Source organism: Procambarus clarkii, chromosome 4 (assembly GCF_040958095.1).
Source record: "Procambarus clarkii isolate CNS0578487 chromosome 4, FALCON_Pclarkii_2.0, whole genome shotgun sequence".
Taxonomy (NCBI): domain Eukaryota; kingdom Metazoa; phylum Arthropoda; class Malacostraca; order Decapoda; family Cambaridae; genus Procambarus; species Procambarus clarkii.
In genome coordinates, this window is record NC_091153.1 from 3,919,093 (window position 1) to 3,931,994 (window position 12,902).

Consider the following 12,902-nt stretch of genomic DNA (forward strand, 5'->3'; position numbering starts at 1 on the left):
ACGTAAACAATCAATCTCTCTCTCTCTCCCTCTGCAGAAGTACGTGTTTTCCCTGCTGGTGCCGCTCTACAGGCTGCTGGGTCTGGAGAAGGACACCCGGGTCCAGGACGTGCTGAGGGAACACACACAGGTGGTGAGGTGGTTGTGTGTCTTGGACCATCCTGACTGCGTCCACCTCGCCCAGCTCCTCTACAGCCAGTGGAGGGACAAACCCGAATTCATCAAGTAAGCTAATTATATTTTTTTGGTCACTGTTAATTACGATGAATTCAGTTTGTTGAGGGAAGACACTGCATGTCGATCCATTTACTATATCACACACGCTGCCCGAAACGCTGCGCGTACTAGTGGCTTTACAAGATTGTAAATACTGTACTATGCTATGTATTCTCACAAACCTAATGTACCTTCTTGTATATAAATAAATAAATAAATAAATATCAAGAATTAATAACGTGAAACACCTGGTCGACACACGCAGCCCTCCATTCACCCAGATCTTACAAGTAAACGAGTAAATCTTACTTTTATTACGTTATTATTTATTTTATTATATTACGTAAAAATACACCAAGCTCTTACGAGTAAACAAACTATAAACAAACATGAACATCATATTAAACATCATAACACACCCTCCATGTGCCTACATAACACGTAAATTACACTCTAATATTTAGTTTTTTCTTTAATATGAAATGCCCGAAACGCTTTGCGTAATAGTGGCTTTAGGCATTGTATGTACTAGCTATACCTATAAGTTAAACAATCCTTGTAAATATATATTGTATGTATGTACCTTACCTAAATAAAATTGTATTGTATTGTATTGTATTGTATTGTAAATAGACAATGGAAATGTCTTCTCACAGACCTAATGACATAGGATAAAACCCCACACATATGTATTTGTGAAATTTATGTAAAAGATTTACACCAAGTCTTTCCCACTGTCCTGAGTGCTTTGTTGAGGTCTGAATGTGTGATCAGGACGAGACTTACATCTCAACGTCTAATGAGACTGTTGCCGATTGATGAAGATTAAGCCATCCAAGAGATGGCACGAGTATGAATAGCCCGTAAAGGTGCTGGCTAAGCTGTCACAGGCTGCTTCCTAGGGGTGGAGACCGGCCAAGAGATGGCACGAGTATGAATAGCCCGTAAAGGTGCTGGCTAAGCTGTCACGGGCTGCTTACTAGGGGGGTGGAGACCGGGCCCCGGGGACACTAAAACAAGCCCGGAAATCATCTCAAGATAACCTCAAGATAACCCTCGATCCACTCCTCTCATCCTTTTTGACCTTCTGACCATGTCACCTCTATCCCCGACTACCGACTCTGTTCATCGATAGTCGGGATGAATACATTTCTCAGGCTCAGTGTAGTAATGCAGTGATCCTCAATGTTCACGTGTTTCAAATGTGGGTTCATCGGCCATTTCGCGACTGTATAACAAACTCTATTATATTGACAAATATGCTCTATTTCATCGACAGCCATGTTCGATTATATTGACACCTATGCTCTATAATATTGATAGCTATGCTCTATAATATTGATAGTTATGCTCTATTATATTGACAGCTATGCTCTATTATATTGACAGCTATGCTCTATTATATTGACATCTATGCTTTACTGATAGCGTTCTCTTCCGGACGGTTGAGCAGTGTGCCGGAGGAGGTACGGGAGACTGTGTACTGCACCGCCATTGCTAATGGCGGTGAGGCGGAGTGGCAGTTCGCCTGGCGCCAGTACTTCCTGACCAGTGACGCCAAGCTCAAGGACCAGCTGGTGAAGGCGCTGGCCTGCAGCAAGGACCCCCGGGTCAAGGCTGGGTAAGACTTGCTTGGGGGAGGCGTTAGAAGGGTCAAGGCTGGGTAAGTCTTGCTTGGGGGAGGCGTTAGAAGGGTCGAGGCTGGGTAAGACTTGCTTGGGGAGGCGTTAGAAGGGTCAAGGCTTGGTAAGACTTGCTTGGGGGAGGCGTTAGAAGGGTCAAGGCTGGGTAAGACTTGCTTGGGGAGGCGTTAGAAGGGTCAAGGCTGGGTAAGACTTGCTTGGGGGAGGCGTTAGAAGGGTCAAGGCTCGGTAAGACTTGCTTGGGGAGGCGTTAGAAGGGTCAAGGCTGGGTAAGACTTGCTTGGGGGAGGCGTTAGAAGGGTCAAGGCTGGGTAAGACTTGCTTGGGGAGGCGTTAGAAGGGTCAAGGCTGGGTAAGACTTGCTTGGGGAGGCGTTAGAAGGGTCAAGGCTGGGTAAGACTTGCTTGGGGGAGGCGTTAGAAGGGTCAAGGCTGGGTAAGACTTGCTTGGGGAGGCGTTAGAAGGGTCAAGGCTGGGTAAGACTTGCTTGGGGAGGCGTTAGAAGGGTCAAGGCTGGGTAAGACTTGCTTGGGGGAGGCGTTAGAAAGGTCAAGGCTGGGTAAGACTTGCTTGGGGAGGCGTTAGAAGGGTCAAGGCTGGGTAAGTCTTGCTTGGGGAGGCGTTAGAAGGGTCAAGGCTGGGTAAGACTTGCTTGGGGGAGGCGTTAGAAAGGTCAAGGCTGGGTAAGACTTGCTTGGGGAGGCGTTAGAAGGGTCAAGGCTGGGTAAGTCTTGCTTGGGGAGACGTTAGAAGGGTCAAGGCTGGGTAAGACTTGCTTGGGGAGGCGTTAGAAAGGTCAAGGCTGGGTAAGACTTGCTTGGGAAGGCGTTAGAAGGGTCAAGGCTGGGTAAGTCTTGCTTGGGGGAGGCGTTAGAAGGGTCAAGGCTGGGTAAGACTTGCTTGGGGGAGGCGTTAGAAGGGTCAAGGCTGGGTAAGTCTTGCTTGGGGGAGGCGTTAGAAGGGTCGAGGCTGGGTAAGACTTGCTTGGGGAGGCGTTAGAAGGGTCAAGGCTGGGTAAGACTTGCTTGGGGGAGGCGTTAGAAGGGTCAAGACTGGGTAAGACTTGCTTGGGGAGGCGTTAGAAGGGTCAAGGCTGGGTAAGACTTGCTTGGGGGAGGCGTTAGAAGGGTCAAGGCTCGGTAAGACTTGCTTGGGGAGGCGTTAGAAGGGTCAAGGCTGGGTAAGACTTGCTTGGGGGAGGCGTTAGAAGGGTCAAGGCTGGGTAAGACTTGCTTGGGGAGGCGTTAGAAGGGTCAAGGCTGGGTAAGACTTGCTTGGGGGAGGCGTTAGAAGGGTCAAGGCTGGGTAAGACTTGCTTGGGGGAGGCGTTAGAAGGGTCAAGGCTGGGTAAGACTTGCTTGGGGAGGCGTTAGAAGGGTCAAGGCTGGGTAAGACTTGCTTGGGGGAGGCGTTAGAAGGGTCAAGGCTGGGTAAGACTTGCTTGGGGAGGCGTTAGAAGGGTCAATGCTTGGTAAGACTTGCTTGGGGAGGCGTTAGAAAGGTTAAGGCTGGGTAAGACTTGTGTAACAAACTAGGCTGTTGTAAGAATTATCCAGAGTGGTTTATCGACAAAAGAGAATGGGAAGCTGAGCCGCATGGTGACCTGACCCCCAGGGGAATTCGCGGTGGAAATAACCAACGCTTTGTTCATAGCTGCGTAAAATGAATCATCCTATAGTATTCAGTAATTTAGAGAAAATTAGCCTTTATTCATTTTGCATTAAAATTGTATTGTATAATAGTACTGGATACAATATCAAGAGTATTCTAATTATTGAGTTTAAGTCACCATCAGTGACGTCACGAATCAGATCTAACTTTTGAGGCGGAGTGACCGGCGGTCATAGGTCATCAGGGGTTGACAGGTCTACTATTTCTCAAAGTTTTAATAACCATTTTTGTGATCGGGAACAGCTCTGCCGTTAGATGTTTGTAATTTAATTCAGTAAAATAATTCAACCAGTCTGGATCAATTAAGTACAACAGAGTTTAATTGTTATAACTTAAACCTTGCTAGTAACTGGGTAGAACTTTGACTAGGCGGAAGGATACAATGTTCTGTCTGGGGGAGACCAGACAAGGAAAAGAGCAGTGTGGTCACGGAAGCAGCTGGGATAAGAGGTCAACATCTTACCTCTCCCCAAGAACAGCCCCAACACCTAGAGCTGTGGTCGCCCAAGGTATAGTTGCTATTGTTAAGTATAGAAATAGTCTCATTTGCCATTCAGGTCAAGTAGGGAGTGTTAAAGTGATAGGGAGTGAACATATTTAGATTTTGTTTTAGTTTTCTTTTAATAAATTAAATTTGTTATTAATTTGCATTTTATTGTTTCCATGTGTTTTATGTGTATACTTGTCCTGGTCACGTGGTCCACACGAGGCAGAGTTGCATTGGGCGCCGATTCTAACATCGAATCGGAATTATCATTACCGTGTAATTTATTCCACACTCAAGGTCATCGTTTATAGTGGGGATCAAGCCCCTAGGTTGATTAATTAGCGTGATCGATCCAGACCTCGATCATTGCTCTTGTATTACTGGTCTGGTGGTGGCAGCAGAGGTGACTCTAGGGTTTTGTTCAGAGCTTAGGTCACGTCATACTGGGTGTAGAATCCTAAGTCGGTCAATCGTCTTAGGACCACGTGGCGTGGAGTTGGCTTTGTTAAAAGTTTTGGAGTCCCTGGGTTTAGAAATAAAAGTAAGAATACGGGTAGAGGGAGTAGAAAGAAGGAAGTAAAGAGAGAGGAACCCGAACCCGTGTTACAATGGTGGCAGCGGTGGGATTAACAATTTTGTTTGAAATTGTTGAAAGGCTCACGCGTCTAGCCGTTCGAACACGTGCGCGGATGCTAAGGAAACAGCCGCGGGCCAGGATTAGCAGTGCGCCCCACAAGTGCGTTTGAGTGGGGATTGGCGAATCTAGAGTCATGCGGGCTGATATGATTAAGGTTTAGTTAGTAAGATTAGGTTGTTAAAATAGATTTATTGAAAAGGAGACCGCTCCGAGTTGATTGGACTGGGTACCATACTCGACCCATTGCAATTAATTCAGAGGTGTTGGGAGCCGCCATACTCTCAACAGCAGTTCCTTGAGGGCTGTCGGGGGCGGATATATCTGTGGGACGCCAATAGATAGTCCGAGGGCGTTATTAGACGACCCAAAACGCTAGGAAAAACGTAATCCGTGAAGGGCGTTGCGGCCTCCGAGGGACGGACTAGTAACCTACCTAGCAGCGATTCAACAACTAAGTGATCGCACACTTAGTGGAGGTTGAGTCGTCCCTAGTCATAATTGTTGCTGAAAGCTGCGTGTCGCTCTGTTGGAACCTAGAGGGTGTGGCCCCTAGGCTAGGTGTGGTACGGCGAGCCGGTAGGAGCAATTATAAGATTAAGTCGAGTTCATTTTTTTAATTAAGTATACTTAAATTTATAAAGTAATTTCCGTTTATTTGCGTTGTTCTAGATTAATTTTTCCCCTAAATTCAATCCCCGGTTAAAATTTTTCCCAAGTGTTTAGCGTTTTCTTGCATATTAGGCTAAGTGCGTACGTTAAGTTTTGTTATTCCCTGTTCTGTTAGTCTAAGTCAGAGGCGTTGTTAATCCTCTGGACTTAGGGCTATATGTCGGTCACGATAGATAAGTGAAGGAGTTTAAGGGATAGTAAGTTGCGTGTAAATGTTATTTGTCCGTGGAATATTTCTAAGTATTTTGGGATAAGTTTTCGGCTAAGTCAATGTCGGAAACTCGTTAACTGTAATTAATTTGTATTCGTGGGTCACGTGTATGATCTGGGCGTCATTAGGATTCTCCAGTCGATGCGAGTGATAGCTCATAGTTTTTACCAGTAAGACGGTAGAATTGTGTTTGTAGACTTAGAATTCTGTTTTCAGTAGAAACGTAGGTGGAAAATTTTCTAAGTCCAGCTTGGGCTAGAATCTGACTTTTTGGCGGAAATTCTAATTTTCATGTTTCGTGTATATCCTAGGGTCAGTATTACTCTCTAGTGCGCGCAAGGGACGTAATTCTGTCCGTAAGCATTAAACAGTGATAATTACATTTTTTGCCGAATTTAGTTATTTTTCGAGAAAATCGTGTTGTAATTTTGTCAGAGTCCATTTGAGGTGAAAATCTCTGATTTTGACGAAAATTCGAATTAGTGAGTGTTGAAACCGCCCGAAGTGTCAGTATTGTTCTGTATACGTCAGTAAATAATAACGTATTTATATCTGGAAACGAGAAACCCAAATTTTTGTGAATTAAAGGAGTTTTGTGATATTTGGGGTGATAGAAATTTTTTTTCCCTCAGAAAAGTCAGAAAAATTGGCAGAGTCCAGCAATTGAGTAAAAACGCAGTTTTTGATAAAAATTCAATTTTTAGTAAGCATTTATATGTCCTGGGTGTCTATATTAATCGCTAGAGCGGTTTATTAACGTAAAACTAGTTACTTTCCTTCAGAACAAAAATTTTGATTTTTCAGCGTTTAAGCGGAAAAGCGCGGGACTTAGTTTTTTTTCAGCGCGGCTGGTCCCGCTCCATCAGTCATCAGTGGCCACGCTGCTCACTTCAAGCGCGCTTAGTATTGAAGTACAGTAAATATTCTTTATTAATCCATCACGAGTGCTGCGCGTTAGTTGCGGTATCATTTAAATTGTTTTATATAAATTAGATTCTTTAATTTTTTTAACGTAAAGGACTTAGGTTTCAGCAATAGAACTGCGGGATATTTCACGGTCAGACACGAGTGCGGGGCAGACACTCATTCATTGGATTCACTTCAGCGATTCTCTCGATAAATCGTTGTATTTCCTATTTTGGGAATTTAGTAGTTTTCTCTTAGAAAAGAGTTGTGATTTTTTTTTATTTGTGTAAGATCACGGTTGTAGTGAGTCCGGGTCGAGGGTGTACTAAAGGGTAGTTTAGAAGAGACGTGGCACACCAGGAATCACAGAAAATGTTTAACCCAGATAATTACCAGTCAGTGGGGACCAGTGGAAGTGGAAATGTAGAGGACAGCACCTCTTCCGACACCACTGGGAACCACCTAGGTACACCTCATCCGTCACTACAACAACCCCAACCCCATCCTCAATTCCCATACCAACCCTTCCCCCAACCCCAGGCCACTCCATACCCATTCCAACCCCAGGCCACCCCATACCCATATCCATTCCAACCCCAGGCCACCCCATACCCATACTCATTCCAACCCCAGGCCACCCCATACCCATACCCATTCCAACCCCAGGCCACCCCATACCCATACCCATACCCATTCCAGCCCCAGGCCACCCCATACCCACCCCAACCTCAATCCACACCCCAGCCTGAGGTCACCCACACCATACCTCAACCCCAACCTCCATCCACACCCCAACCCCAGGCCACCCACACCATACCTCAACCCCAACCCCAGGCCGCCACAGCCTTCGACAGGCAGATGCGCACGGAGACGCCGGGCACTCAGTTGTCGCCATACGTAGAGGCGTTAAGTAAAGGCGAGGGAGCCAAGCCGAGTAACTGTGGCGCGGGTTCATCAGGCGGGAAGCAGCCCTCAGCTGCAAGTTCGAGCCACCCTGCGCGGGGTACCAACAGAGATCCGCGGAGGTGTTACTCCTGCTGGAAGCGCGGGCATATACAGAGGGATTGCGAAGTCACTCCTACGAAAGCATGAAAGCAGGCTCCTAGTGATGGCAGGCCTACTTTTGAGGTGAAAGTGGAAGGTGTGAGATTGACAGCTTTTGTTGATACAGGAAGCCAGGCAACAGTAATTAAAAAGTCAGCCTTCAGCAATTTTAAGTTTGCACGTCTTCAACGTTGCGCAAAGACATTAACAGCAGTCAATGGGGAAAAGATTGAGATCGTAGGTCAAGGTACAGTTAATTTTGAGATTGATGGGGCATTGCAGCCTCACACATGTACGATCGTAGAGAACCTTGATTTTCCTGGTCACATCTTAATGGGAACTGATTTTCTGTCGCGATTTAATTATTCCTTGTCTGCTCAAAAAGGGGCTAGGAACTGCAGGTTGCAGTTGGGACAGACTTCCTACCCAGTGGAGATGATCGACCATCCCCCAGTTGTAGCTTCAATTAAGAGGAAGCTGAAATATAATGCGCACTATCCAAAATTGATTTTTAAGTCTCTTCCAGACACAGTTAAGAGGTCATGCGCATTGCATGCATTGACCAAACAGAGTTGCCCACCACATTCTGTTAAATTTATTAAAGTAGCCGTGGGACGTCACATACAACCAGGTACCACCCTTCAGGTGGCTGGGAGATGTGATAGTTTATTAATTCCTCATCACTTAGTTGTAGTGCTCGATAAAGGTGCACTCATTCCAGTTGTCAATCTTTCACATAAGACTTTTCGCTTCAGGGCAGGTGATAGGGTATCTCAGGGAACCATGGTGGAGGACACAGAAATCTTTCACCATGAGTCAGCTGAGACGCCAGCCGTCACTGCACAATGTAGTGCACTAAATATGTTGAACACTAAAACACCATCCAAAGTACAATACCAGACGAGAAATGTTGCACAGAATGTAGAGGAAGTGGAAAAATTAATTTCAGCACTTGATTTGCAACATGTTGCACAGGCGGATAGGAAGGCACTGAGAGGAGTTTTACGAAAATTCCCGAAACTGTTTGCGACAGAGGATGACCAGATTGGTCTCCTTGATAAGATCGAGCACACCATTCCAACTGGTGACCATTTGCCTGTGTACACAAGACAGTGGAGGTTGCCGGAACAGGCAAAGAACATTATCAGGGAGGAGTGCCAGAAAATGTTGAGACAGGGCGTGATAGAGCCTAGTACGTCACCGTGGCTCTCTCCTGTTGTGCTAGTTCGGAAACCGGACGGTAGTTATCGTTTCTGTGTTGACTACCGGAAGGTGAACGAATTAACTAAGGGTGATGTGTATCCGTTGCCCCGAATACAGGAGATAATAGATCAATTTGGTGCTGCTAAGTATTTCTCAACTCTTGACGCAAAATCGGCGTATTGGGCGATTCCGGTGGCAGAACAGGATAGGGAAAAAACAGCATTCTCGGATGGTAGGCACACTTATCAATTCCGTAGGATGCCGTTTGGTTTGAAGACAGCGCCTTCGTCGTTTCAGAGGGCCATCAACTTTATCCTTAGTCCGGTACTGGGTAGGCATTCTTTAGCGTACCTGGATGATGTTGTGATATATTCCAGGACGTTTGAGGAACACCTGCAGGACTTGACTGAGACTTTGAAGTTGTTAGATCAGGCAGGTTTCAGGCTGAATGTTCAGAAGTGCACCCTGGCGGCTCAGAAATTCAAATTTCTGGGGTTCCAGGTGTGCCCAGACGGTATCCGACCTGACCCAGATTCTTGCCGCGCCATTGCTGACATGCCTACTCCAAGGACAGCAAAGGACGTGCGTAGGTTTTTGGGGGCGGCCGGATATTTTCGTCGTCACATTGAAGGTTTCGCTGGCATTTCAGCACCCCTGACTGATCTGACAAAGAAAAATGCGAAGTTTGTGTGGAAATCTGAACATGACGAGGCCTATCGCAAACTGAAAGACCAACTAATCACGACACCGGTATTGGCTATTCCTGATTTTGAGAGAGAGTGGGAAGTGCACACTGACGCCAGCGGTATTGCTATTGGCGGGTGCTTAATTCAGCGAGACGCAGATAATTTACCCCATCCAGTAGCCTATTTCAGTAGGAAGGTCAAAGGACCTGAAGTTCGCTATTCAGCTACGGATCGGGAGGCACTGGCAGTAGTAGAATCAGTTAGGTATTTCGAGCCTTACCTATTTCAGCGGCATTTTGTAATCTACACAGACCATCGAGCGTTAACACACATATTTAAAAAGCGAACGAAATGCCCACGAATGTCACGCTGGTCTCACGAACTTTCGGCCCACTCGTTCCAGATTTTGTACAAGCCTGGTCCAGCCCATGTTGTGCCAGATACGCTAAGTAGAAATATAGCGGCAATGCAGATTAATGAAAATATTGAAACCATTCCATCGGATAAAATGAGAGAATACCAGATGAACGAGCCGAGATGGAAAGAGATTATTGAGTATTTAGAGGGAGGAAAATACCCCAAAAAGAAAAAGAATTTACCTATACATGATTTTGAGATGAAACAGGGCGTCCTGTATTATGTTAATAGCCAGAATGATAGGGCAGTATTTCAGCTAGTTATTCCGGACGCGTTGCGGTCATCAGCGTTAAAGCTTGCGCATGCTTCAAAAATTGCAGGGCATCCGGGGATCTTTAAAACCCACTTAAAAGCAAAGTCTCTATTTTATTTTCCAGGATTACTTTCTGAGGTAATCAATTTCGTGAAGTCGTGCCCTCGTTGCCAGAGGAGGAAAGGTACCCTTAAGGTACAAGCCCCACTTCAGGAATTTCCTGAAATTCGTGAACCGTTAGATCGTGTGGGGGCCGATCTGATTGATTTACACCACAGTCATGCGGGTAACAGATACGTGTTGGTGCTAGTTGACCATCTGTCTAGATACACTACACTAGTTGCATTACCTCAGAAGGATTCTCGTACGGTTGCAGATGCGTTCTTGCGTAGGTTCGTTACTGTATTCGGACCTCCTAAAGTTTTAGTCTCTGACCGGGGTCAAGAATTCAATGGGAATATATTTAGAGAAGTTTGTAAGATTTTAGAGACAACTTCGGCTTTTACAACAGCCTACCACCCACAAGCAAACGGAATGACGGAACGGACTAATCGTTCAGTCAAGGATATGCTTGCAATCCTTGCTGAACATGATGCAAACACCTGGGATGAACACCTACCCTATGTTCAGTTCGCCTTGAATACTGCCATCCACCAATCAATTAACACCCAACCACTTCATTTGTTTACTGGTAATTCATGCAATTTCCCCTCAGGTCTGCTTAACAGACATAATGTTGCATACGGGGAGGACTATCCTTCAGAGGTCCTTGGAAAAATGAGAAATGCATGGAATATTGCAGCTGAAGCGTCCAAGAAGGCACGGACTCGGTATGCTCATTTTTATGACAAGAAAGTGCGCCCTCTTGAGTTGAAGGAAGGAAGCCTCGTATTGAGAGTGAATGAGGCTGCGCCCGCCAATCAGAGCAGGAAACTAGCTCCGAGGTGGCGAGGACCCTATAGAGTAATTAAAAGGGCGGGGCCGGTTAATCTTGTTATAAAAGGAGTGTTCGAGGACCAGGTGGAAAGGACAATTCACGTGAATAAATTGAAACATTATCATGCTAGAGAGGAATTAGAACTGCCTTCAGCGGGTCTAGTTCCTGACTCAGCAGTGCTGACTCATGGCTTCACCGACGAGTCAGAAGATGAGGATGACCCTCTGTCATCGCTCATCAGTAGTCAGGTGCAGTCTCGCCACCCTATGGTGACGAGATCTCGCGCTGTACAGTAAAGTAACTTCCTTGGTTAGTATAATTTAGTGTTCATTAGATTTTCCTGTAAAGGCAATGAGATGTACTATGTCTATACTTAACTCAGGTAGCAACTTTTACCGTGCTCTGGGGTTCCACCTCCACCAAACCCAGAGTATATCTATGCTTCCGCTGTGTTGTGTCTGTCTGTTCCCAGGTCTGATTGGTACACCGACCCAGTTGTTCCAGCCACACGTGAACCCTTGTCTGTAAAGACCGAGGGGGGAGGCACGTTACACAAAGCCCTCCCCCCACTAGACCCAGTAACCCATACATCAGTTACTTTGGGGATGAGTGACTGTCCAAGAGTCACCCGGCCGACGCCTCACGTCACTAACGAGGTTGTCAGGGCCAGCGAGCTGTCCACATTATAGCAGTCACCGGAGGTGCCATAAAACGCCGGGGTAGCTGTCTCGAGATCACCACTACCCACCTGCTGCGTCATCAAGACTGCAGTCATTCCAGCAGTGTTGGAGGAGAGGTCAAGAAATGGAAAGCACGTAGCAGTACTCAAGAATTTCGCCGGAAGATTAACGATTACGTCATCTGAAGTAACAAGAAAGCGGAAATAAGGCGGTCACAGGTGGAAGGCACGGTTTCCCTACAGAGTACCGGGACTCGCCAATAGAAGGTCGCAAAATTGTCTCCTTTGGCCTAAAGTCGGCGGTACGAGGGTATACACAGTTGGTGTTTACGGCCTAGTAACCTGGGGACATCAAGAAACGCCTGAGATGACGTGAGCAATGACGGAAGACGAGATTCACCTGTTCGGCAAACATGCAACCCGCCTCTACGACCTTCTGACACCACTCCTGCTAAGAGACACCGTTGGTACATCCAGTCCTGCTCTGCTGTGGTCATCTGCGCCGTCAAGTTTAACATCAAGACTGCTGTGTGAACTGTGATTGATACGAAGGCGTGTGGACTGTCGAGAGCAAGATTAATGGCCGAAGTAACAGTATTCTACAGCTGTCACTTGGCACTCCGCTCTACTACACTCTGTCGTCATTCAGGAGTACCGGATGGGAGTACAAGAGGACCAGGTATTGATGTCTACACATGGGGAGAAGCAAGATCGACACCGTCATCGTCAGCGACTACATTCAGCATCCAGCAGCATCGATTTTTTTTTCTCGTTTACTCAATATGAACAATTGATACAAAACAACAAAGTTGGCTCTGAACATCTGTGTAAAGAACATCTGGACACTTTTGTTTAAATGTTGAAAAACAGATTTAGAATCAATACTTTATAAATGTTGAAAAACAGATTTAAAATAATTCTGGTATAATATATGAATTTTACTCTATAAATTGGTCAGTAATCAAAATCGAAGCCCCTGTGTAATTGTCTCAGCCCAGAACAAACGGTTATGGAAAATTATGTTGTGCTATTTTTTTTCAGAATGTTTGAACACAGGAGAGGCGGACCAATATAAACATTGACACTTCTAGTGAGTGAGAACACTTGGCTGTACAGTCAGCCGTAACCTGTGATATAGTATAGGAATTTTTATTTTTAGATACATGTAATAAACGTTAGGTGTGTTCCTTAGCATGTCAAGGTTGACATTGATGGGGAGTGGTTAGTACACGGATGTGAACTT

General features: G+C 45.8%; 1 protein-coding gene across 1 annotated transcript in view; it reads left to right on the forward strand.

The window, feature by feature from the left end:
• Positions 1 to 12,902, forward strand: part of LOC123751771 (aminopeptidase N) — a 42,914-nt gene that overhangs the window by 24,160 nt on the left and 5,852 nt on the right. Inside the window, exons 13-14 of the mRNA XM_069332433.1 lie at positions 38 to 225; positions 1,670 to 1,837. Coding sequence (XP_069188534.1) covers positions 38 to 225; positions 1,670 to 1,837 — 356 coding nt within the window. The remainder of the gene's footprint in view (positions 1 to 37; positions 226 to 1,669; positions 1,838 to 12,902) is intronic.